Below are 27,319 nucleotides of genomic sequence, written 5' to 3' on the forward strand. Positions count from 1 at the left end.
TAAAAATACCACCTTATCCAAAAAGTTAAAATACCACCTTATCCAGATAAGTCTTTATCAGAAGATATTTCAGACAATACTTCACAGAACTGTGCGGTGCCACTGTGATACTCTGAAAGCCATTTATTTATCAAGCCTGTGACATATGATATTGAAAGAGAAGCCTTAAACTGAAAGAGCGACTTTTGACCAATCAGAGGACATCTACAGGTCAGATGGTTGACCGCATTACCAATCACACGCAGGTGACCTAAACAGAGCAGCAAGAAATCCCTACTCAAAGAGCAAAAAAACGCTGTGAGGAGCTGCTCGTATTTTTCTTCCAGGAAGGTTTTGCAGTGGTTTATATTTCCCAGTTTTAGCCGATGCGGCTCTGTTCTCAAAATCCAGTATACAGCTGGTTGGAAATTATTGGGACATTGAATCAGTGATGCACTGGATCTGTGCAATTAAGTTTTTGGTAAATTCAGTCGTATTGTCTGAAATATCTTCTGATAAAGACTTATCTGGATAAGATGGCTTTTTTTTTTTTTTTTGTCGAAAACAGCTTTATTAGAAAAAGAAAAAGTTACAGAAATCAGGAGACGCAGCTCCAAATATGATGGAAAACAAAGCTGGTTCCATTTATCTTCTATACATGTCGCTGTAGGTTATACACAAATAATATGTGTTAGAAGAGTGATAAAAGCAGATCGAATATGTCTTTCTGTCTTCTCCATATGTATATAAAGTGGTACAGCAGCGTTTTAGCTAAGGTTAACATAAAAATAACATATAAATCATACGTATCGTCCAACTGGGGATCTCTCAACTCTAAAGATCTCGTCTAGTGTTCTAGCGCAGCTAGGAGTACGTTAGGGTAAAAAGAAATTATTAGGTATAGAGGCTATGTCAATAGATTGGGGTCAAATATACCATAGTATTTTAAGATACGGATATGGTAGGTTTTATTTTTGGGGAGATGTATCCATCCCAAATCGCCAACATTTCAGCATACGTTTCCATTTTGTCTACTTGCATGTAGTTGAACTCCTCTAGGTCTAATCTTTCTGTTACTCTCAGTTTCCACATGGAGATGGGTGGGGTTTCTTTGCTTTTCCAGTTTTTAGCAATTCAAAATTTAACACTATTAGTCATAATGTGAAATAACTTAATGTAGGGTTTGTATTTAATCTTGGGAGGTTTATTAAGTAGCCAAATTAAGGGGTCTAATGGGAGTACCATTCCAAAGATATTTTCTATTTCTGTTATTATCTCCCTCCATAAGTCCTGGACAAAAGAGCACCACCACCAGATATGAGCCATGTCGCTTCCCACATGTCCACATCTCCAGCAAATATTAGAGGATTTTGAGAATAATCTATGTAGCTTGCGGGGCGTATAGTACCATCTATGCAAGATTTTCAAGTTAAGTTCTACCACTGAGGATGAAGAAGAGGACTTTAGTGTAGATTGTATTATTTGAGAGCATGTTTGTGGTAAAATTATCTGCCCCAAGTCTCTTTCCCATCTTTCTAAGTATGGAGGAATATGTCCTGGTTGTAGTTGGGTGAGTATTTTATAAATAAGTGAAATCGTATGTCGCGGGGTAGGGGATTTAGTAAATAGAATTTCAAAATTAGTGAGTGGTCTAGTCAAGTTTAGGGATTGTGGGTGTGTGTTCAAGAAGTTATGTACTTTATGATAGGTAAGCCATTGTTTGAAGCAGGGAAGACCCTGGGTGATCAGGTCTTGCTGTGGTTTAATTTGTTCGTTTTCGACAAGTAAGTATAGTGGAATATCTGAACTGTTTGATAGCGTATAATCCTGTGTTAGTTGGGGTACAATGTCTAAAGTTCCGTTTTCTATCAGCGATGTTAATGGGGAAGGTCTGGATGAAAGAAAAAGAAAATTTAGCAGACTAGATTCCCAATTTTTGAAAGTTTCTAGTATTATTGGATTAGACGTGTGTGTAGAAACAACTTTCTTTTTGAAGGACCAACAAAATGAGCTGATGTATTTAGTATGTAAGAGTTCTGATTCTATTTTAACCCATGCTTTATGTGTGTTAATTGTGTATAGGTCTAGGATACGTTGCAGGAAGATTGCACTTCTGTAAATTTTGAGGTTGGGTAGCCCCAAGCCTCCCTGGGTTTTGGGGGAAGTCATTATATTTTTTTGGATCCTGTTCCATGTAAAGTCGCTGAAGCCTTTTTGTAGGGCGTCGAGGTAAGAGTCGGGAAGGGGGATCGGGAGAGTTTGTAGGAGATATAATATGCGAGGGAATACTTTCATTTTTATTGTGTTTATTCTACCGAGCCAGGATATTCTTTTGTTTTTCCACCTGGAGAGATCGTTTGTGATACTCACTTTTAAAGGGATGTAGTTATACCTGAATAGCTGGTCGAGAGATGGTGTAATGTTAACTCCTAGGTATTTTATATGTGTCGAGCACCATGAGAAAGGGGATATTTTTTTAACTTTGAGAAGTTATGTTTGGTCTAGAGTGATGTTCAGCATTTCGGATTTAGTTGGATTTATTAAAAAGTTAGAGAGATATCTGAAATTCTGGAACTCTGTCATCAGGAGTGGTATTGCTGTTTCGGGGTTTGTTAAAGTGAACATAACATCATCTGCATAGAGGGAAATAGTGTATTGGTGTGGTCCTATTTTTAGCCCCTCTATTTGGGAATTTTGTCGAATTTTAGCGGCTAGTGTCTCTATAAAGCATGCGAAAAGTATAGGAGAAAGGGGGCATCCTTGTCTGGTACCGTTGGTGATATTGAACGGGTCTGAAAGAATGCCATTCAGGAGAATTCTGGCGTGGGGTCTGGTATATAGCGCAAAGATGCGTTGAATAATGAGGTTCCCGAAACCCATATGTAAAAGCGTGCTATGTAAGTAGTCCCATGCCACCCGATCAAAAGCTTTTTCAGCATCGGTGGATAGGAGCACTAGAGGTAGGTTCTGTTCATGGGCCTGGTGTATTAAATTTAGTAATCTGTGTTATCTTTTGCCTCCCGTCCCAGCACAAAACCGACCTGATCCGAATTTATAATGTCTGGGATAATTAAGTTAATCCTGTTTGATAAAATTTTTGCAAACATTTTTATATCTGCGTTTAAAAGCGAGATAGGGCGGTAATTAGCTGGTTGGTCTAATGGTTTCCCCGGTTTAGGAATTACTACAATATGTGCCTCTAAGGCAGTTTTAGGGAAAGGATGGTCATCATCAATGGCATTGAAGTAAGCGACGAGGGGAGGGAGTAATAATTCATGGAACTTAGAGTAATAGGAATATGTAAAGCCGTCGGGCCCAGGTGATTTCACAGAGGGAAGGTTTTGTATAGTGTTTTTGATCTCCGTTACCGAAATGGGTTGTTCTAACTTTTCCCTTTGATCTTCTGTTAGTGTGTTCAGTTTTAATTTGGAAAGGAATTGATCTAATTGTTCTTTTCTCTGGAGATTAAAGGGCTGAGCTGGGGGAGGTATTTTGGGTAGGTTATAAAGATCTTTGTAGAATGAATGAAAGACTTTTGCTATAGCATGTGATGAGTGATGTGTTTGTTGATGTTTGTCCTTGATCTGGAGGATAAATTTAGCTTTATTCTTTTTCCCTAAATATCTTGCTAGAGAGCGTCCTGGTTTGTTATGAGTGTCAAATGCTTGTTTCTTTAGAAAGAGATGTTGACGTTTAAAATCTTTATTTAATATGGATGCTAACTCTTTACGTTTTTTAGAGAGGATGTCTAAAAGGTCTGAATTTGTTCTATTTCGTTAATTAGGGCTGTTGTTTTCTCTCGTCTTGTTTTATTCTGTCTGGCTTTCAGTGCTATCAGGTCTCCCCTCAATACACTCTTATGTGCTTCCCAATTATTTTGGGTGGAGGTGTCAGAGTCTTTATTAATTTGGAAAAATTCCGCAATACGTGTTTCTAATTTCGTGTAAATCTCAGGGTCAGTAAGTAACCTATCATCCAATTTCCAGATATAGTTTTTTATGGGTTTGGATGGCCATGTAAAGGTAGCGTGGACTAGGGCGTGATCTGACCAGATAACGGGTGATATGTCGGCTGCTCTGAACATTCCTATCCCTGTAACGTCGGTTAAAATGTAGACAATTCTCGTATATAATTTATGAGGGTGGGAATAAAAGGTATAATCTCTAAAAAATGGGTTTAAGGTTCTCCAGGTGTCTTTAACAGCTAATTGTTTGAGTAATTTATTGGTTTTTGTAATTACCTTGGTTGGTGTGGAGGTGTGTCTCGACGAGCAGTCTAGGTCTGGGTTCAATGGTATATTCAGATCTCCACCCATTATCAGGGTACCCTTGCTATGTTCTAGGATATCTTCCGATATCTTTTGGATAAATAGGTGTTGTTTGCTTTGTGGGGCATTGCAAGCTGTCAGTGTAATGGGTCTGGTAAGCCCCCGATGATAATGTATCTTCCCTCTCTGTCGCGGATTATTTTGAGTTCCTGAAAGGGTATGCCTGCCTTGATTAAAACTCCCACCCCTTGTATTTTGCGAGTGGGGTGCGATGCATAGTAACAAGTACCATATTTAAAGTGAAAGGATTTACGTTCTCTCCCCTTTAGGAAGTGTGTCTCTTGGATTAGGATGATATCCCCATTATATCTCCTAATGTCGTGTAGAGCCGTAGTGCGTTTTCTAGGTGAATTGAGCCCCTTTGAGTTAATAGTGATGACCCTTAAGGAATGGTCTGGTTTTGCTATCTTATAACTTAGTGACATTGTTGTAAGGAAAGGTAGTTATCGTATAAGTTAGTTGGTCCACGCTAGAGGTAGTGTGTAAAATCCTAAGAGTTAGTATGTAAGGGTAACATACTAGAGAGATCTCCCAGCTGGCGAACATAAACAAAACTAAAATAAAACATATAAATAAAGTTGAACATACAAACACAAATACATACCTACATAGTGGTATATTAGCCTTCATATACCTACTATATCTATATCTAGGGGAAGTTGTTTCCCAACATCTCTAAACAATAAATGATGAACAATACATTTTCAGGCATTCTCAGACGCTGTGGGAGGAATAGGTGTTAGAGGTTATAAAGCCATCTACGTAAGCTATAACATTTATGTTCCTCCTAAGGTTTATGGGAGAGTGTCCAGAACTTATGGGTATATAATATAACATAAAAACATCAAAGAACAAAGTAGGATATCAAACAATTAGAGAGCAAAGTAGTTACTTAAGCTAGGCTTCAGAAAGAAGTCCCGGTCACAGTGAAGCACGTCTCATCTCCAAAAGATTGTCTCTCTGGGTGTTGATGTAACAGAGAAGATAATAAATGCCTAACTAATTTCCCTAGTGAGTATAGAGTTTCTCGGGTTTAAAAATGTCAGTAATGCGCCTGATATAACAATAATAAAACACTAATAGTCCAGTGTATCATAAGGGAGAAAATTAAACAAGCCTATAGTATAACCAATTTGGCATCAATGATACTTAGCTGAGGAAGAATGTCTTATCTTGTGTTGTCCTCAGGTCGGATCTGTGGTAAGTGAGAGAAGTTGTTTCTTCTTTCTTTGTACTGTGGTCTACTGAGACCGTTGAGGTTTGGGTTGTGAGGTTATAGTGTTTGGAGGGATATTAGGCCCGGTGTCTAATGCATCTTGTGGAGGGACAAAGGCAGTGTTAAGGAATTTAGAAAGTGCGTCAAGGTCTGTTGTGTCCCTGTAGGTAAATTGCCTGCCTTCACTCGAAATGATAATACAGAAGGGGAATCCCCATCTATATTTAATTTTTCTCTCTTGCAGTACTGATGTGATAAATTTAGCTGCTTTCCTTCTCTCTATCGTTGTCGGGCAAAGATCTTGGTAAAATTGGATTTCTGTTTCCAAATATTTAAAGCTCCTAGAAGCTCGTGCCGCAGACCATATGGCGTCTTTATCTTTGTAGTGCAACAATCGCACTATTACATTTCTTGGTGGGGTAGGGGGGTAGGTTTAGGTCTTAAGGCCCTGTGTGCCCTTTCAATCGAGGCCTCAGTAAATTGTGTAGAATGGGTTAGAGAATTAAACATACCAATCAAGTAAGGTTGGAGCTTATCTGGGGTTATTTCTTCAGGTAATCCGCGGATTCTTAAGTTATTGCGCCTGCTTCTATTTTCAAGGTCTTCGACCTTATTTTGTAAGGTTGAAATAGTAGAAGCGTGTTGTGCTAGGCATGTTTCGGTTGAAGAAATCATTGTGTTGATGGTGTCCTGTGCTTCTTCCAGGTCCTCTATCCTGGCCCCCAGATCATTAATATCTTTTCTCATAGTTGTTATTTCAGATTTTATGAATGCCTTGAGGTCTGCTATATCTGATTTGGAAGGAAGTTTTTCCATGATGGTCTGTATGTGTGTCAGCTGGCTTTGAGACGATGTTGTGTCTAAGGTGGATTGTACCTGATTCTCAGTGTCCTCCATTATAGTTTGAGAGTGTTCAGTATCTGTTTGTTCCCGCGTGGCAAAGAACGTAGAAAGAGTGGAAGATTGAGGCCCTTGTTTGCTGGTCTTATCCCCTTTTATTTTTTGTCTGGAGGTCATCTTAATAAGCCGGTGTAATGCTTGCTGCCTTATATTGATATAAGTAGTTATGGGTCAGTTAGAGGGGGTACCTCAGGGCATGTAAACGTTCCCGCTGTAGAGTAAGGGGACAGATATGTGGTATAGCCCTGTCCAGCTAGAATAAATAGGCTAGTTTGCTTGCTGCGTTATGAAAAAATGGCGCATGTATCTAGTGGCAGGGGAAAGATTGTTTCATAGTTCAGTTCTCCACTATATTGTTGGTTTCCCTCTGTCGTGCTGGCATTTAAACCTCATACCGTTATTATGGGGGGTTTAAAGTTACTGGCAATGTCTGTTAGGGAGAGGAAATGCTATATCTGCCGGGATCTTATCTGTGCCTTAGGCCGTAGTGTATCCAGAGTACTTACATGAGGCAAGGGGGCCCCTGTAGCGTGGTTGTGCAGCTTGTGTCCCTGGAGGCTTAGATGGCTGTGAGGATATGTCAGAGAGTCTCCTTGATGATCCGTTACTCTGTATTGCGGAGACGGTGATGAGGTCTGCTGTACATCGGTGATGTAAGATGGCGGGTCTCCCAGAAGTAAGCCTCAGCGCTGGAGCGAATCGCCTTTGATATGCTTGTTAAAGTTTCCGGTAGCGGTCCGGTCCGCTTGTAGTGTGACCACTCTGTTGCATGTTTAGGTCACTTTTTCTGCGCTGAGGTACCTGTTAATGGGCGATGCTGGGAAAACGGCTCCGGAGCCTGCTTACAAAGCCGCCATGTCCCTGCACGGCGAAGCTCCGCCCCCCCTGTTCCAGATGGCTTTTTAACTTTTATGCTAGCGAACTTAAAGGGACACTGAACCCAATTTTTTTCTTTTGTGATTCAGATAGAGCATGACATTTTAAGCAACTTTCTAATTTACTCCTATTATCAAATTTTCTTCAATCTCTTGGCATCTTTATTTAAAAAGCAAGAATGTAAGTTTAGATGCCGGCCCATTTTTGGTGAACAACCTGGGTTGTTTTTGCTGATTGGTGGATAAATTCACCCACCAATAAACAAGTGCTGTCCAGGGTGCTGAATCAAAAATTGTCTGGCTTCTTAGCTTAGATGCCTTCTTTTTCAAATAAAGATAGCAAAAGAACGAAGAATAATAGGAGTAAATTAGAAAGTTGCTTAAAATTGCATTCTCTATCTGAATCATGAAAGAAAAAATTTGGGTTCAGTGTCCCTTTAAGGGAGACGTCCATGATACATTTTTGATTATATTGCTGTTGCTATTTCATATATTGTACTTATTATATATATTGTTCTTATTAAACATTTTAAACTATATGCAATATTGTGATTTACAGGTATATATTTATACCGCCCTTTTCATTTGTAATTGTATTCTTGTTTTATGTTTTAAGCTTGTGAGGAGCTTACTAGCAAAGAGGCTAAGACACCCCCTGGGCCTTTCCTTTTCTTTAAAACTCTAATACACAGAGCAGTGCACATAAAGAGTCAGGTGCTTTATACACAGACCAGTGCATATAAAGAGTCAGGTGCTTTATACACAGAGCAGTGCATATAAAGAGCCAGGTGCTTTATACACAGACCAGTGCATATAAAGAGTCAGGTGCTTTATACACAGACCAGTGCATATAAAGAGGCAGGTGCTTTATACACAGAGCAGTGCATATAAAGAGTCAGGTGCTTTATACACAGACCAGTGCATATAAAGAGTCAGGTGCTTTATACACAGACCAGTGCATATAAAGAGTCAGGTGCTTTATACACAGACCAGTGCATATAAAGAGTCAGGTGCTTTATACACAGAGCAGTGCACATAAAGAGTCAGGTGCTTTATACACAGAGCAGTGCATATAAAGAGTCAGGTGCTTTATACACAGAGCAGTGCACATAAAGAGTCAGGTGCTTTATACACAGAGCAGTGCAGATAAAGAGTCAGGTGCTTTATACACAGAGCAGTGCAGATAAAGAGTCAGGTGCTTTATACACAGACCAGTGCATATAAAGAGCCAGGTGCTTTATACACAGAGCAGTGCATATAAAGAGTCAGGTGCTTTATACACAGAGCAGTGCACATAAAGAGTCAGGTGCTTTATACACAGAGTAGTGCACATAAAGAGTCAGGTGCTTTATACACAGAGCAGTGCACATAAAGAGTCAGGTGCTTTATACGCAGAGCAGTGCACATAAAGAGTCAGGTGCTTTATACACAGAGCAGTGCACATAAAGAGTCAGGTGCTTTATACACAGAGCAGTGCACATAAAGAGTCAGGTGCTTTATACACAGAGCAGTGCATATAAAGAGTCAGGTGCTTTATACACAGACCAGTGCATATAAAGAGCCAGGTGCTTTATACACAGACCAGTGCATATAAAGAGCCAGGTGCTTTATACACAGAGCAGTGCATATAAAGAGTCAGGTGCTTTATACACAGAGCAGTGCATATAAAGAGTCAGGTGCTTTATACACAGACCAGTGCATATAAAGAGCCAGGTGCTTTATACACAGACCAGTGCATATAAAGAGCCAGGTGCTTTATACACAGACCAGTGCATATAAAGAGCCAGGTGCTTTATACACAGACCAGTGCATATAAAGAGTCAGGTGCTTTATACACAGACCAGTGCATATAAAGAGTCAGGTGCTTTATACACAGAGCAGTGCATATAAAGAGCCAGGTGCTTTATACACAGAGCAGTGCATATAAAGAGCCAGGTGCTTTATACACAGAGCAGTGCACATAAAGAGCCAGGTGCTTTATACACAGAGCAGTGCATATAAAGAGTCAGGTGCTTTATACACAGAGCAGTGCATATAAAGAGCCAGGTGCTTTATACACAGAGCAGTGCATATAAAGAGTCAGGTGCTTTATACACAGAACAGTCCATATAAAGAGCCAGGTGCTTTATACACAGAGCAGTGCATATAAAGGGTCAGGTGCTTTATACACAGAACAGTGCATATAAAGAGTCAGGTGCTTTATACACAGAGCAGTGCATATAAATAGTCAGGTGCTTTATACACAGACCAGTGCACATAAATAGTCAGGTGCTTTATACACAGACCAGTGCATATAAAGAGTCAGGTGCTTTATACACAGACCAGTGCATATAAAGAGCCAGGTGCTTTATACACAGACCAGTGCACATAAAGAGCCAGGTGCTTTATACACAGACCAGTGCATATAAAGAGTCAGGTGCTTTATACACAGACCAGTGCATATAAAGAGTCAGGTGCTTTATACACAGACCAGTGCATATAAAGAGTCAGGTGCTTTATACACAGACCAGTGCATATAAAGAGTCAGGTGCTTTATACACAGACCAGTGCATATAAAGAGTCAGGTGCTTTATACACAGACCAGTGCATATAAAGAGTCAGGTGCTTTATACACAGACCAGTGCATATAAAGAGTCAGGTGCTTTATACACAGAGCAGTGCATATAAAGAGTCAGGTGCTTTATACACAGAGCAGTGCATATAAAGAGCCAGGTGCTTTATACACAGAGCAGTGCACATAAAGAGCCAGGTGCTTTATACACAGAGCAGTGCACATAAAGAGCCAGGTGCTTTATACACAGAGCAGTGCACATAAAGAGCCAGGTGCTTTATACACAGAGCAGTGCATATAAAGAGCCAGGTGCTTTATACACAGAGCAGTGCATATAAAGAGCCAGGTGCTTTATACACAGAGCAGTGCATATAAAGAGTCAGGTGCTTTATACACAGAGCAGTGCACATAAAGAGCCAGATGCTTTATACACAGAGCAGTGCATATAAAGAGTCAGGTGCTTTATACACAGAGCAGTGCACATAAAGAGCCAGGTGCTTTATACACAGAGCAGTGCATATAAAGAGCCAGGTGCTTTATACACAGAGCAGTGCATATAAAGAGTCAGGTGCTTTATACACAGACCAGTGCATATAAAGAGCCAGGTGCTTTATACACAGAGCAGTGCATATAAATAGTCAGGTGCTTTATACACAGACCAGTGCATATAAAGAGTCAGGTGCTTTATACACAGACCAGTGCATATAAAGAGTCAGGTGCTTTATACACAGACCAGTGCATATAAAGAGCCAGGTGCTTTATACACAGAGCAGTGCACATAAAGAGCCAGGTGCTTTATACACAGAGCAGTGCACATAAAGAGTCAGATGCTTTATACACAGAGCAGTGCAGATAAAGAGCCAGGTGCTTTATACACAGAGCAGTGCACATAAAGAGCCAGGTGCTTTATACACAGAGCAGTGCATATAAAGAGTCAGGTGCTTTATACACAGACCAGTGCATATAAAGAGTCAGGTGCTTTATACACAGACCAGTGCACATAAAGAGTCAGGTGCTTTATACACAGACCAGTGCATATAAAGAGCCAGGTGCTTTATACACAGAGCAGTGCACATAAAGAGTCAGGTGCTTTATACACAGACCAGTGCACATAAAGAGCCAGGTGCTTTATACACAGAGCAGTGCATATAAAGAGCCAGGTGCTTTATACACAGAGCAGTGCACATAAAGAGTCAGGTGCTTTATACACAGAGCAGTGCATATAAAGAGCCAGGTGCTTTATACACAGAGCAGTGCATATAAATAATCAGGTGCTTTATACACAGAGCAGTGCATATAAAGAGCCAGGTGCTTTATACACAGAGCAGTGCATATAAAGAGTCAGGTGATTTATACACAGAGCAGTGCATATAAAGAGTCAGGTGCTTTATACACAGAGCAGTGCACATAAAGAGTCAGGTGCTTTATACACAGAGCAGTGCATATAAAGAGCCAGGTGCTTTATACACAGACCAATGCATATAAAGAGTCAGGTGCTTTATACACAGACCAGTGCACATAAAGAGTCAGGTGCTTTATACACAGACCAGTGCATATAAAGAGTCAGGTGCTTTATACACAGACCAGTGCATATAAAGAGCCAGGTGCTTTATACACAGACCAGTGCATATAAAGAGTCAGGTGCTTTATACACAGACCAGTGCATATAAAGAGTCAGGTGCTTTATACACAGACCAGTGCATATAAAGAGCCAGGTGCTTTATACACAGAGCAGTGCACATAAAGAGCCAGGTGCTTTATACACAGAGCAGTGCACATAAAGAGCCAGGTGCTTTATACACAGAGCAGTGCACATAAAGAGCCAGGTGCTTTATACACAGAGCAGTGCACATAAAGAGTCAGATGCTTTATACACAGAGCAGTGCAGATAAAGAGCCAGGTGCTTTATACACAGAGCAGTGCACATAAAGAGCCAGGTGCTTTATACACAGAGCAGTGCATATAAAGAGTCAGGTGCTTTATACACAGACCAGTGCATATAAAGAGTCAGGTGCTTTATACACAGACCAGTGCACATAAAGAGTCAGGTGCTTTATACACAGACCAGTGCATATAAAGAGCCAGGTGCTTTATACACAGAGCAGTGCACATAAAGAGTCAGGTGCTTTATACACAGACCAGTGCACATAAAGAGCCAGGTGCTTTATACACAGAGCAGTGCATATAAAGAGCCAGATGCTTTATACACAGAGCAGTGCACATAAAGAGTCAGGTGCTTTATACACAGAGCAGTGCATATAAAGAGCCAGGTGCTTTATACACAGAGCAGTGCACATAAAGAGTCAGGTGCTTTATACACAGAGCAGTGCATATAAAGAGCCAGGTCCTTTATACACAGAGCAGTGCATATAAAGAGTCAGGTGCTTTATACACAGAGCAGTGCACATAAAGAGTCAGGTGCTTTATACACAGAGCAGTGCATATAAAGAGTCAGGTGCTTTATACACAGAGCAGTGCATATAAAGAGCCAGGTGCTTTATAGACAGAGCAGTGCACATAAAGAGCCAGGTGCTTTATACACAGAGCACTGCATATAAAGAGCCAGGTGCTTTATACACAGAGCACTGCATATAAAGAGCCAGGTGCTTTATACACAGAGCAGTGAATATAAAGATCCAGGTGCTTTATACACAGAGCAGTGCATATAAAGAGTCAGGGGGTCTATCCGATAAAAATCGTCGCCCGCAAAAGCTGGCGACGCCAATATTTGCGCGGGTTTGGTATCCTATATATGGCGTAACCTAGAAGTTACGCGCGTATATTTCTGCCGTCGCCCATAGTTTTTTGGGCCATAGGCAGGTATACCAAACCCGCGCGGTTTGGTATCCAATATACAGCGTAAGGACTTGGCGAAAATGGAGAAATCTTACTCCATTTTCACCTCGCCACAAAAAGCAGCCGTAAGAAGCCTTACGCTGACTATTGGAGCCCCGTAACTCCCTAAACTGGCTGCTAAAATAAACCTAACACCTAACGCATGCGCAATGTCTATCTCCCTGTCAACCGCGATCCCCCGCCGCAATCCATAATAAAGTATTTAACCCCTAAACCGTCGCCATCTACATAAACTAACCCCCTACTGTGAGCCCCTAAAACCGCCACCATCTAACTGATCTATCCCCTAATGTGAACCCCTTACACCGCCGCCATCTATATAAAAATTATTAACCCCTAATTTAATCTACCTACCCCGCCGCCAGCTATATTATCTATATTAACCCTAAGTATATTATAGTTAATTTAGTTATTACATTATATATATTAACTATATTAACCCTAATTATATTAGGGTTAATATAGTTAATATAGTTACTATAGTATTTATATAAACTATATTAACTCTATCTAACCCTAACACCCCTAACTAAATTCTTATTAAATAAATCTAATTCATATTATAAACTAAAATATTCCTATTTAAATCTAAATACTTACCTATAAAATAAACCCTAAGATAGCTACAATGTAATTAATAATTACATTATAGCTATGTTAGGGTTTATATTTATTTTACAGGTAAATTGTTAATTATTTTAACTAGGTATAATAGCTATTAAATAGTTATTACCTATTTAATAGCTACCTAGTTAAAATAATTACCCAATTACCTGTAAAATAAATCCTAACCTAAGTTACAAATACACCTACACTATCAATAAATTAAATAAACTACAAATATCTATCTAAAAATACAATTAAAGAAACTAAACTAAATTACAAAAAAAAAACACTAAATTACAAAAAATAAAAAAAAGATTACAAGATTTTTAAGCTAATTACACCTATTCTAAGCCCCCTAATAAAATAATAAACCCCCAAAATAAAAAAAATTCCTTACCCTATTCTAAATTAAAAAAAGTTCAAAGCTCTTTTACCTTACCAGCCCTTAAAAGGGCCTTTTGTGGGGGCATGCCCCAAAGAAAACTGCTCTTTTGCCTGCAAAAAAAAACACAATACCACCCCCCAACATTACAACCCACCACCCACATACCCCTAATCTAACCCAAACCCCCCTTAAATAAACCTAACACTACCCCCCCTGAAGATCTCCCTACCTTGTCTTCACCCACCCGGGCAGAACTCCTCATCCGATCCAGGCGATGTGTTCCAGCAAGCGGCAGTGAAGTCTTCATCCATCCGGGCGATGTCTTGAAGCAAGCGGCAGAGAGTCTTCTTCCATCGGCGATGTTTTCAAGCAAATCGGCATCTTCAATCTTCTTAGTTCGCTCCTCCGCCGTGGAGCATCCTTCCGGCACGACGACTTCCCGACGAATGAGGTTCCTTTAAATGACGTCATCCAAGATGGCGTCCGCCGAATTCCGATTGGCTGATAGGATTCTATCAGCCAATCGGAATTAAGGTAGAAAAATCTGATTGGCTGATTGAATCAGCCAATCAGATTCAAGTTCAATCCGATTGGCTGATTGGTTCAATTTAGTTTAGTTTATTTAATTGTATTTTTAGATAGATATTTGTAGTTTATTTAATTTATTGATAGTGTAGGTGTATTTGTAACTTAGGTTAGGATTTATTTTACAGGTAATTGGGTAATTATTTTAACTAGGTAGATATTAAATAGTTAATAACTATTTAATAGCTATTATACCTAGTTAAAATAATTAACAATTTACCTGTAAAATAAATATAAACCCTAACATAGCTATAATGTAATTATTAATTATATTGTAGCTATATTAGGGTTTATTTTATAGGTAAGTATTTAGACTTAAATAGGAATATTTTAATTAATAATATTAATATTAGATTTATTTTAATAAGAGTTTAGTTAGGATGTTAGAGTTAGATAGGGTTATTATACTTAATATATATATAATATAATAACGATATTAACTATATGAACCCTAATATAATTAGGGTTAATATAGTTAATATATATAATATAATAACTATATTAACTATATTAACCCTAATATAATTAGGGTTAATATAGTTAATATAGCTGGCGGCGGTGTAGGGGGATTAGATTAGGGGTTAATACATTTATTATAGGTGGCCGCGGTGTAGGGGGATGTAGATTGTAGGCAAAAGAGCAGTTTACTTTGTGACAAAGCCCCACCAAAAGCCCTTTTAAGGGCTGGCAAAAGAGCTGTTACTTTGGGGCAATGCCACGCAAAAAGCCCTTTTCAGGGCTATTTGTAGGGTTAGACTTAGGTTTAGTGGTAGGGATAGTTTAGTATTTTAGGGGTTAAATAATTTAATATAGATGGCGGCGGGGTAGGGGGATTAGATTAGGGGTTAATAATTTTAAAATAGATAGCGGCGGGGTAGGGGCTCACTTTAGGGGGTAGGTAAGGTAGATGGCGGCGGTGTTAGGGGCTCACTTTAGGGGGTTATAGATTTAATATAGCTGGCGGCGGTTTAGGGGTTAATAACTTTATTAGGTTGCGGCGGGCTCCGGGAGCGGCGGTTTAGGGGTTAATACATATTTTATTGTTAGGCTAGTGAGGGGGGATAGCGGATAGAGGGTTAGACGTGTCGGGCTATGTTAGGGAGGCGTGTTAGACAGTGCGGGTGATTTAGACTTTAGTCAGGTTTTGTAGGCGCCGGCAGTTTCTAACGTGCCGCAAGTCACTGGCGACGCCAGAAATTTGTACTTGCGCAGATTTCTGGACATCGCTGGTTTGTCAGACTTACGGCACGTTAGCATCTGACGGCGCCGTATATGGGATAGCTCGAGATGCGAGCTGAAACTGCGGGCGATGCGGGTTCCCTCGCTTGCGCCGCAAACTACGATCTATATCGGATCGCGCCCCAGGTGCTTTATACACAGAGCAGTGCATATAAAGAGTCAGGTGCTTTATACACAGACCAGTGCACATAAAGAGTCAGGTGCTTTATACACAGAGCAGTGCACATAAAGAGTCAGGTGCTTTATACACAGAGCAGTGCATATAAAGAGTCAGGTGCTTTATACACAGAGCAGTGCACATAAAAAGTCAGGTGCTTTATATACAGACCAGTGCATATAAAGAGTCAGGTGCTTTATACACAGAGCAGTGCATATAAAGAGTCAGGTGCTTTGTACACAGAGCAGTGCATATAAAGAGTTAGGTGCTTTATAGACAGAGCAGTGCATATAAAGAGCCAGGTGCTTTATAGACAGAGCAGTGCATATAAAGAGCCAGGTGCTTTATACACAGACCAGTGCATATAAAGAGTCAGGTGCTTTATAAACAGACCAGTGCATATAAAGAGTCAGGTGCTTTATACACAGAGCAGTGCACATAAAGAGTCAGGTGCTTTATAAACAGACCAGTGCACATAAAGAGTCAGGTGCTTTATACACAGACCAGTGCATATAAAGAGTCAGGTGCTTTATAAACAGACCAGTGCATATAAAGAGTCAGGTGCTTTATACACAGAGCAGTGCACATAAAGAGTCAGGTGCTTTATACACAGAGCAGTGCATATAAAGGGACATGTGTGTTATAGACAGAGCTGTGCATATAAAGGGGTCAATTTATCAAAGCGTCAATCTCAGCGCATTAGACGGCGTCAATATGATTTGTTAGTGATAGTTTAAAATGTATATTTGAATCAGATTGGCTGATGTCATAAATCATGTGATTATGCATATTCCAATCAAAAGTGGTTAAACAATTCACTAGTGTGTGGGTTGTTTTGGAGTTTGCGTCATAATTGGTGCAAAGTAGAGAGTGGGACTTGTATTACATGACTTAAACATGGTGCACATAGATTTTTCCAAAAAAGTAAAGTTAGCTATATTATGTTGTGTATTTATTTCATTTGTATCCCTATATCTACTAGTGTACCAAATGTGGAGCAATAATATTGTTTGATTTAGAAAGGGTATACAATTTTAATAAAGTTTCTAATTTGCTTTTATTATGTAATATACTTCATTCTCTTGCAGCATCAAACATAATCTTTCTGTGTTTTCAGACTCCCATTGAGTTCTATGGCATCCGGAACCTCAAGAGTGGTGGATTGAAAACTAGGTACGCTGCGTCAGAATACACACAAGCCTACCTGTTAAATATTTGATAGATTGGGAACAGTGTCAAATAGAGTCAAATGTGAATTCGAAACATCTGTAATGACGCAAGCATCGATCTGCATCGGATTGAGATAGCAGGATTGTATATTACGTCACAAATTTCAACATTTGCCGATCTTGATGCTTTGACAAACACAACCTAGAAATCAAGCGTATTTTCAGTTCACGCTTTGATAAATTGACCCCAAAGAGTCAGGTGCTTTATACACAGAACAGTGCATATAAAGGACGAAGTATGTTATACACAGAATAGTGCACATAAAAGGCTGGTGTGTTATATACAGAAAGCACAGATTGTTTATACACAGTGTAGTACACCAAGAAAACAGGTTACCTTGATGCAATACTCTAAATAGTTTGGCACAAATGCCTTCAGAACCAGCGTCTCGCCTCTGACAATAGAGTAAGGAAGTGACATCTCTGCAAAGAATGGCTGGAAAGAGGTGAAGTTGGCTGGGCTTCTCGTCATCCCAAACCCTTCCTGCTCTGACACACAAAACATGGAACCTTTCCATTGCGTTATGGTATCTGGGACCACCAACGGGATTGTACCCCGGCCGTCTGACCTGAATAGAGAGTATAAAGAACAATACACACATTTTCCTTTTTCATTGCTGATGATTTGTTTGATACATATGTTACCATGTGATTTTGTTTCTAACTATTCTATTTTGTAATTTTTGTATAAATCTGTATGCATTCATATGGTTATAGGCAAAGTTTGTGTCATTTAGATGTTTAAATGCTGCTTTTTTGGTATCTTTTAGAATATACCAACAGACCAACGGACTGTCTGGTGAACCCAAACAGGCAACTCCTCGTCGGTCTGTCAATGTTTTGAATATCGGAGCCTGAATGAGGTCAGCTACCAGGGCGCAGGTATTCAAAAGTTAATCCATGTATCAAATTATATAACTTTTGCTGGATTTGTGCAACATTTAAATGTAGTTTCATTTGTGTACAGTGTACATAAAAAACAGGGACAGTTGGGGAGTTTGACGATATGAAAAAGGCCTTTGTGAGTCATAAAGTGAGATACAATCTATAAAATTCCCTCAGATATTTAATGTTACCTGTATTTACCCCTCAGCCCCCAATAAATCATAATCTGTGTAAGTTAAAGCACAGGTTGTTTTAGAGCCTTTCATATCCCATCAGATTTTAGAGATTTTTAGCTGCTGCAAGGTAATGAGCAGAGTGTGCGATCAGTGTATATAACTAAATAAGTGTAAAAGCTATTGGTTGTCACAAAGACACCCACCCAACTGAGGCTAAAAGTTATTGGTTGTCACAAAGACACCCACCCAACTGAGGCTAAAAGTTATTGGTTGTCACAAAGACACTCACCCAACTGAGGCTAAAAGTTATTGGTTGTCACAAAGACACTCACCCAACTGAGGCTAAAAGTTATTGGTTGTCACAAAGACACTCACCCAACTGAGGCTAAAAGTTATTGGTTGTCACAAAGACACCCACCCAACTGAGGCTAAAAGTTATTGGTTGTCACAAAGACACTCACCCAACTGAGGCTAAACGTTATTGGTTGTCACAAAGACACTCACCCAACTGAGGCTAAAAGTTATTGGTTGTCACAAAGACACCCACCCAACTGAGGCTAAAAGTTATTGGTTGTCACAAAGACACTCACCCAACTGAAGCTAAAAGTTATTGGTTGTCACAAAGACACCCACCCAACTGAGGCTAAAAGTTATTGGTTGTCACAAAGACACTCACCCAACTGAGGCTAAAAGTTATTGGTTGTCACAAAGACACTCACCCAACTGAGGCTAAAAGTTATTGGTTGTCACAAAGACACTCACCCAACTGAGGCTAAAAGTTATTGGTTGTCACAAAGACACTCACCCAACTGAGGCTAAAAGTTATTGGTTGTCACAAAGACACTCACCCAACTGAGGCTAAAAGTTATTGGTTGTCACAATGACACTCACCCAACTGAGGCTAAAAGTTATTGGTTGTCACAAAGACACTCACCCAACTGAAGCAATTTCCCACACCCAGTTGTCTGCAAAGTTTTTCCGAACTGTTTCTATGGAGCCTGTTTGTTCTGTTGCTGCTGACATTGGAGCCTCCATGTCGCTCACATCTGCTAACAATCCTGCGTTCTTCATCATAGGTTTAGCTTTAGGGTGAAGAGGATACAATTCAGAAAGGCCATTTTAGTTCTGGGCTTTATTACAGGGGGGTAACAATGTTAGCCAAAAAGCTAAATATCACTGGTGGCATCTAGTGTTGGTTCTAGGAGGGTTTCAGGGTTGATATGTCCCCAATCATCTATTTATTACTTAAAGGGACATTCCGATCATCAAAATGCACATACCTGTAGATGAATTACATATTTGAAGAGTAACATATTTACAATATAAACGTATTGGCAAAAATGCTTCTAGTTAAAGTTATCACTGTATTTACTGCATTTTTCTCTGTACGGTCATGTGAAGTATAACTAGATATTCTCAGTGCACCAGCATTTTTAATACTGCAGCAGCTCAGAACGCCAGTGGTGCTTGTATCATGTCAGCAATTAACAAACTGAGTCATTGCCAGATGGTACAAGCACCTTAGGCTCTCTGAGTAAGTGCTGTATATAAAATGCTGGGGCACGGTGCATACTTAAATACACTTTTGAAACAGCTATAGCTTTTATTAGAAGCATATTTGCTAATACCTGTATATTACAAAAGTACTTCTTTTCAAAACTGAAATGCATCCATGTATATTCCAATTTTGACAGGAATCATTGACACATGCACATACAGAAATACACATACAAACAGAACCATACAAAAACACACAAGCCTTTACGCACGCTTATATACACATACAAACAGAACCATACATACACACACAAGCATACAAGTGCGCTTATATAAACACACAGACACAAACATACAAACAGAACCATAAAAACACACACAAGCATACACGCACGCTTATGTAAACACACAGACACACACATACAAACAAAACCATACATACACACACAAGCATACACGCACGCTTATATAAACACACAGACACACACATACAAACAGAACCATACATACACACACAAGCATACACGCACGCTTATATAAACACACAGACACACACATACAAACAGAACCATACATACACACACAAGCCTTCACGCACGCTTATATAAACATACAGACACACACATACAAACAGAACCATACATACACACACAAACATACATGCACGCTTATATAAACACACAGACACACACATACAAACAGAACCATACATACACACACAAGCATACACGCACGCTTATATAAACACACAGACACACACACACAAACAGAACCATACATACACACACAAGCATACACGCATGCTTATATAAACATACAGACACACACATACAAACAGAACCATACATACACACACACAAGCCTTCACGCACGCTTATATAAACATACAGACACACACATACAAACAGAACCATATATACACACACAAGCATACACGCACGCTTATATAAACATGCAGACACACACATACAAACAGAACCATACATACACACACACAAGCATACACGCACGCTTATATAAACACACAGACACACACATACAAACAGAACCATACAAACACACACAAGCCTTCACGCACGCTTATATAAGCACAGAGACACACACATACAAACAAACAGAACCATACATACACACACAAGCCTTCACGCATGCTTATATAAACATACAGACACACACATACAAACAGAACAATACATACACACACAAGCATACACGCACGCTTATATAAACATACAGACCCACACATACAAACAGAACCATACAAACACACACAAGCCTTCACGCACGCTTATATAAACACACAGACACACACATACAAACAGAACCATACATACACACACAAGCATACACACACGCTTATATAAACACACAGACACACACATACAAACAGAACCATACATACATACACAAGCCTTAACGCACGCTTATATAAACACACAGACACACACATACAAACAGAACCATACATACACACACAAGCATACACGCACGCTTTTATAAACCTACAGACACACACATACAAACAGAACCATACATACACACACAAGCATACACGCACGCTTATATAAACACACAGACACACACATACAAACAGAACCATACATACACACACAAGCATACACGCACGCTTATATAAACATACAGACACACACATACAAACAGAACCATACATACACACACAAGCATACACGCACGCTTATATAAACATACAGACACACACATACAAACAGAACCATACATACACACACAAGCATACACGCACGCTTATATAAACACACAGACACACACATACAAACAGAACCATACATACACACACACAAGCATACACGCACGCTTATATAAACATACAGACACACACATACAAACAAAACCATACATACACACACAAGCACACACGCACGCTTATATAAACATACAGACACACACATACAAACAAACAGAACCATACAAACACACTCAAGCATACACGCACGCTTATATAAACATACAGACACACACATACAAACAGAACCATACATACACACACAAGCCTTCACGCACGCTTATATAAACACACAGACACACACATACAAACAGAACTATACAAACACACACAAACCTTCACGCACGCTATATAAACACACAGACACACACATACAAACAGAACCATCCAAACACACACAAGCATACACGCACGCTTATATAAACACACAGACACACACATACAAACAGAACCATACAAACACACACAAGCATACACGCACGCTTACATAAACACACAGACACACACATACAAACAGAACCATACATACACAAGCCTTCACGCACGCTTATATAAACACACAGACACACACATACAAACAGAACCATACAAACACACACAAGCCTTCACGCACGCTTATATAAGCACACAGAAACACACATACAAACAGAACCATACATACACACACAAGCCTTCACGCACGCTTATATAAACATACAGACACACACATACAAACAGAACCATACATACACACACAAGCATACACGAACGCTTATATAAACACACAGACACACACATACAAACAGAACCATACATACACACACAAGCCTTCACGCATGCTTATATAAACATACAGACACACACATACAAACAGAACCATACATACACACACAAGCATACACGCACGCTTATATAAACACACAGACACACACATACAAACAGAACCATACATACACACACAAGCCTTCACGCACGCTTATATAAACATACAGACACACACATACAAACAGAACCATACATACACACACAAGCATACACGCACGCTTATATAAACACACAGACACACACATACAAACAGAACCATACATACACACACAAGCCTTCACGCACGCTTATATAAACATACAGACACACACATACAAACAGAACCATACATACACACACAAGCATACACGCACGCTTATATAAACACACAGACACACACATACAAACAGAACCATACATACACACACAAGCATACACAAACGCTTATATAAACACACAGACACACACATACAAACAGAACCATACATACACACACAAGCCTTCACGCACGCTTATATAAACATACAGACACACACATACAAACAGAACCATACATACACACACAAGCATACACGCACGCTTATATAAACACACAGACACACACATACAAACAGAACCATACATACACACACAAGCATACACAAACGCTTATATAAACACACAGACACACACATACAAACAGAACCATACATACACACACAAGCATACACGCACGCTTATATAAACATACAGACACACACATACAAACAGAACCATACATACACACACAAGCCTTCACGCAAGCTTATATAAACATACAGACACACACATACAAACAGAACCATACATACACACACAAGCATACACGCACGCTTATATAAACACACAGACACACACATACAAACAGAACCATACATACACACACAAGCATACACAAACGCTTATATAAACACACAGACACACACATACAAACAGAACCATACATACACACACAAGCATACACGCACGCTTATATAAACACACAGACACACACATACAAACAGAACCATACATACACACACAAGCATACACGCACGCTTATTTAAACACACAGACATACACATACACAGAGAACCATACATACACACACAAGCATACACGCACGAGAATATATACACATATAGACAAGCAAATACAATCAGATCCATACATATACACACACAAGCATACACGCACCCTTATAACAACATACAGAAATACACATACTAACACACACAAGCAAAAACAGGTGCACATACACACCAATGCACATAAACACTTAAGCACACATACACATGCATATACACATGCACATACACACCAATGCACATACACACTTAAGCACACATACACATGCATATACACACTAACGCACATATACACATGCACATACACACTAACGCACATATACACATGCACATACACTAACGCACACACACACACTAACGCGCACCCATATGCACATGCTTAAACACACTAACGCACATATACACACACACATACACACTAACTCACATCTACACAACACACATGCACATACACACCAATGCACATATACACATGCCACATACACACCAATGCACATACACACATAAGCACACATACACGTGCATATACACACTAACGCCCATATACACATGCACATACACACTAACGCACACACACACACACTAATGTGCACCCATATGCATATGCTTAAACACACTAACGCACATATACACATGTACATACACACTAACTCACATCTACACTGATGACCATATACATACATGCACAATAACACATATATACTGTATACATGCTCATATACATACATACACATAAAAACTAATGCACATATACACATGCACATACCTAGGCTTACCAGAAGTCCCACTTTTACTGGGATTGTCCCTGTTTGGAGGCGCTGTCCCAGTGTCCCACCCGGTTGTTCATTCTGTCCCAGTAGGGTTGCCACCTCCAGGTTTCAAATCATGTGTCCGGGTTTCAGACCACCTGAAACCCGGACACATTATTCAAAATGACTGGACTGTGGCTCTCCAGCATAGTTGGATGCTTGTACTTTGTTACATACAGCCCTGCTTAGCTTAATGTTCGCGTCCTTCAAAGTTTACATTTAGTAATACAGGCTGAGTGAGCCGCATAGGGTTTTTTTTTAATATTGTAGTACTACTTGGTTTATTTTTCTAAGAATTTAACACCCCCCTGACCCTTGGTGTCATTGCTGGTAATACACCTTTAGGGGAATCATATGGGTATGACTAGGAAGTACAGACAGGAAGGATTTTTGGCCTGGATCTTGCTTTACTTCATGCAGGATAGCATTTTGGCTGTAATCTTCCTGCATTATGGTATAGCGTAGCCTCTTAAACAGCTTTAGCAGGTACTTGTTTCTTTTTTACTTTCATTCAATGTTGTATTAATGCCTTATCAGTATTTGGCTCTGTTCCTTAATTAGACACATAAAACACATATTACACTGCAGATATTAAATTGTGAAATTGATAATTATGAAAGTGATAATTATGCTTTATGTTTGGCATTATTTAGAATCTGAGATTTAGATTAATGATTTATTTGCCATGACAACATAATGGTGCCTTTTTCACTAGGGGGTGGTGTTATGGTCTGTTTAAACTGTGTGATTCACTTGTTTGACTGAGGAAGGGTAGAGTATCCACAAAACATTACACACATATAATTTAAAAGGACCGGTAATTGCCACGCCCCCTTGACCATGCTCCTGACCACATCCCCACTGGCACCGCACCAGGTGGTCTCAGTTTCACCTCTAAAAATTATGGTAAGCCTACACATACCCACCCATACACATGAACAGTAACACGCACACACATACATGTGCACATGCACACTGGCAAACACCCGCATCTGTGCTTAATGTAGTACCTGCTGGAGAGAAACCCCTTAGAGAACTGGACTCCATGATCAATGGATAAACATGTTGCTGTGTTTCTTTTTTACAAACCATGGGTTTTCTTAGCCTGGCCTGTGTCCCAAACACCAGCCCGAGTTTCTACAAGACATGGAGAGGCAGCATAGAGATCATCATCTGTAATTACTGTCAGCAGCTAAGCAGTCAGTACCTAGTCACCCCCGTCAGCCTACTGTTGATATACTTTGCTTTTCATGGTCGTCCTGTGCAGATATCTCAGGTTGTGGATCATATATGTCCCACTAACTACCCCTTGCTATGCCCATCTAGCTAATGTCTGTGATCTCCCACACTTACCTTGACTTTTTGGTAGGAGTCTCCTTCGCGTTCACTGCTCACTGGCACATAATAATTTCCATTGTAAAATATTTGTTTATCAGGATCATCACAGGGGGGCTCTGTGTCCTCCACATTAAATCTGTTTACATAGTATCCGTAGAGAGAGCGATATCTCATGGAATTGTACACCTGAAAGGCACAGACAGATCCAACATATGAGTCCTCCTGGCCTGTTCTGTTCATCTTCAGGCCTTGATCACCCCAATTTCAGCGGGATTCTACCCTGTTTGATGTTTGCTATTATTATTATGATCAGCACTATGATACAGGCACATGATTACAGTGTAGATACAATAAAATGACAAATACATGAATAAACAAAATTTATGCTTACCTGATAAATTATTTTCTTTCCTGGCATGGAGAGTCCACAAATCCATTCTAATTACTAGTGGGAGTTCAACTCCTGGCCACCAGGAGGAGGCAAAGAACGTCCCAGCATAGCTTTAAGATCCCTCCCACTTCCCATAAACTCCCAGTTATTCAGCCAAAGGAATATGGAAAGAGAAGAGGACACAAAGGATATAGAGGTGCTAGAAGTCTAGAAGAAACAAAAATAATAAGCCGTCTTGAACTTAGACAAGGGTGGGTCGTGGACTCTCCATGCCAGGAAAGAAAATAATTTATCAGGTAAGCATAAATTTTGTTTTCTTTCCAATGGAATGGAGATTCCACAAATCCATTCTAATTACTAGTGGGAACCAAGCTAGAGGACACAGAATGGAAAGGGGATGAAACAAGACAGGCGGACTCAAAACACCATCTTCGAACACACCTCCATGATGTACAAAGGCAAAGAATGAATGGCGGTTTATGGGAAGTGGGAGGGATCTTAAAGCTGTGCTGGGGTGTTGTTTGCCTCCTCCTGGTGGCCAGGAGTTGAATTCCGACTAGTAATTAGAATGGATTTGTGGACTCTCTATGCCATTGGAAAGAAATAAGATGAAGAGGGCCCTACCCATGAGTTACCAGTTATTGGATGTAAACCATCCTTACATTCAGGTTGCTTGTGCTCTTGTTTATTGGATAGTCATATCAGCTGATACATAGTAACCCTAGTCAAAAAGGATGATCTTCCTGGAGTCATTCTGAAGTTTACCCACAGGCCGAAATATCAAAATGAGATGACTCTAGAGTCCATTACCTGGTTGTTCATGCTTGTGAAGCAATCAGTAAGGTAATCTGCCGATCATTCTGAAGCCATCAGAATTTTACCTTAGCTGATGACTTTACAAGCCTGATAATGTCTGATGATGTGCAAATGACTTCTAAAGTAGTTTAATGATCATCAAATAACTCCTGGATTATCTCTATAGTAATCCTCTGTCTTGGGAACCCAACTCTGCTGGTGCAAACCTGACCTGTGGCACCAAGGTCTGGAGTTGGATAAATTATGTTTTACTGCCATTTGTACATACAGTATTTAGACATCTTCATTACAACAAAAAATTACATTTTTATATTCTTGAGATTATTTATTTTCTGCCAGTCATGTAGTCCTCTGCCTACTATCTGTGTATTCTATATCCCATGTGCCTAAGTGTGCCATCGGTGATGTATTTTTGAGGAAAATAAGCAAATCTGACAGCAAAATAAAGTTCCTGTCCAGCTGTCTTAAACCTTGAACAGTAGGGGAGTTATGAAGGCAGCTGTGTACTTGTTAGTACTCACACTTTCAGCTGAGAAGGACTCATACGGATTGAGCAGCATGAGGCTATAGTCAATAACTCTAAAGGCACAGAGGGAGTCAGCAGCTCCTGCGAACAGCAGGTCAACGCTGGAGGCCGGAGCTCCTTGTTCTTCAGAGAAGCTCAGAGATACCTAAAGCATCAGAAATGTAACAATTACTGTAGGACACCTAGAAGTTTGTCCACAGAGTATTTCCAGAGAGTAATGTAGCATTAGAGAAACTCTATTTTGACAATCAGAAATTGTAACAAAATTATAAACATACATTGTCATCTCTTCTATATAGATTTAAATCTGTCATGTTTTACCAAGGGTTAATTGGTATAACGGTAA

General features: G+C 39.7%; 1 protein-coding gene across 1 annotated transcript in view; it reads right to left on the reverse strand.

The window, feature by feature from the left end:
• LOC128640579 (ovostatin-like) overlaps nt 1-27,319 on the reverse strand; it is a 257,493-nt gene that overhangs the window by 175,665 nt on the left and 54,509 nt on the right. Inside the window, exons 14-19 of the mRNA XM_053693050.1 lie at nt 26,969-27,118; nt 25,256-25,426; nt 24,913-25,039; nt 18,901-19,048; nt 17,243-17,474; nt 6,035-6,563 (exon numbers count right to left, since the gene is read on the reverse strand). Of these exons, the coding sequence (XP_053549025.1) occupies nt 6,035-6,563; nt 17,243-17,474; nt 18,901-19,048; nt 24,913-25,039; nt 25,256-25,426; nt 26,969-27,118 (1,357 nt within the window). The remainder of the gene's footprint in view (nt 1-6,034; nt 6,564-17,242; nt 17,475-18,900; nt 19,049-24,912; nt 25,040-25,255; nt 25,427-26,968; nt 27,119-27,319) is intronic.

This window comes from Bombina bombina, chromosome 9 (assembly GCF_027579735.1).
Source record: "Bombina bombina isolate aBomBom1 chromosome 9, aBomBom1.pri, whole genome shotgun sequence".
NCBI lineage: Eukaryota > Metazoa > Chordata > Amphibia > Anura > Bombinatoridae > Bombina > Bombina bombina.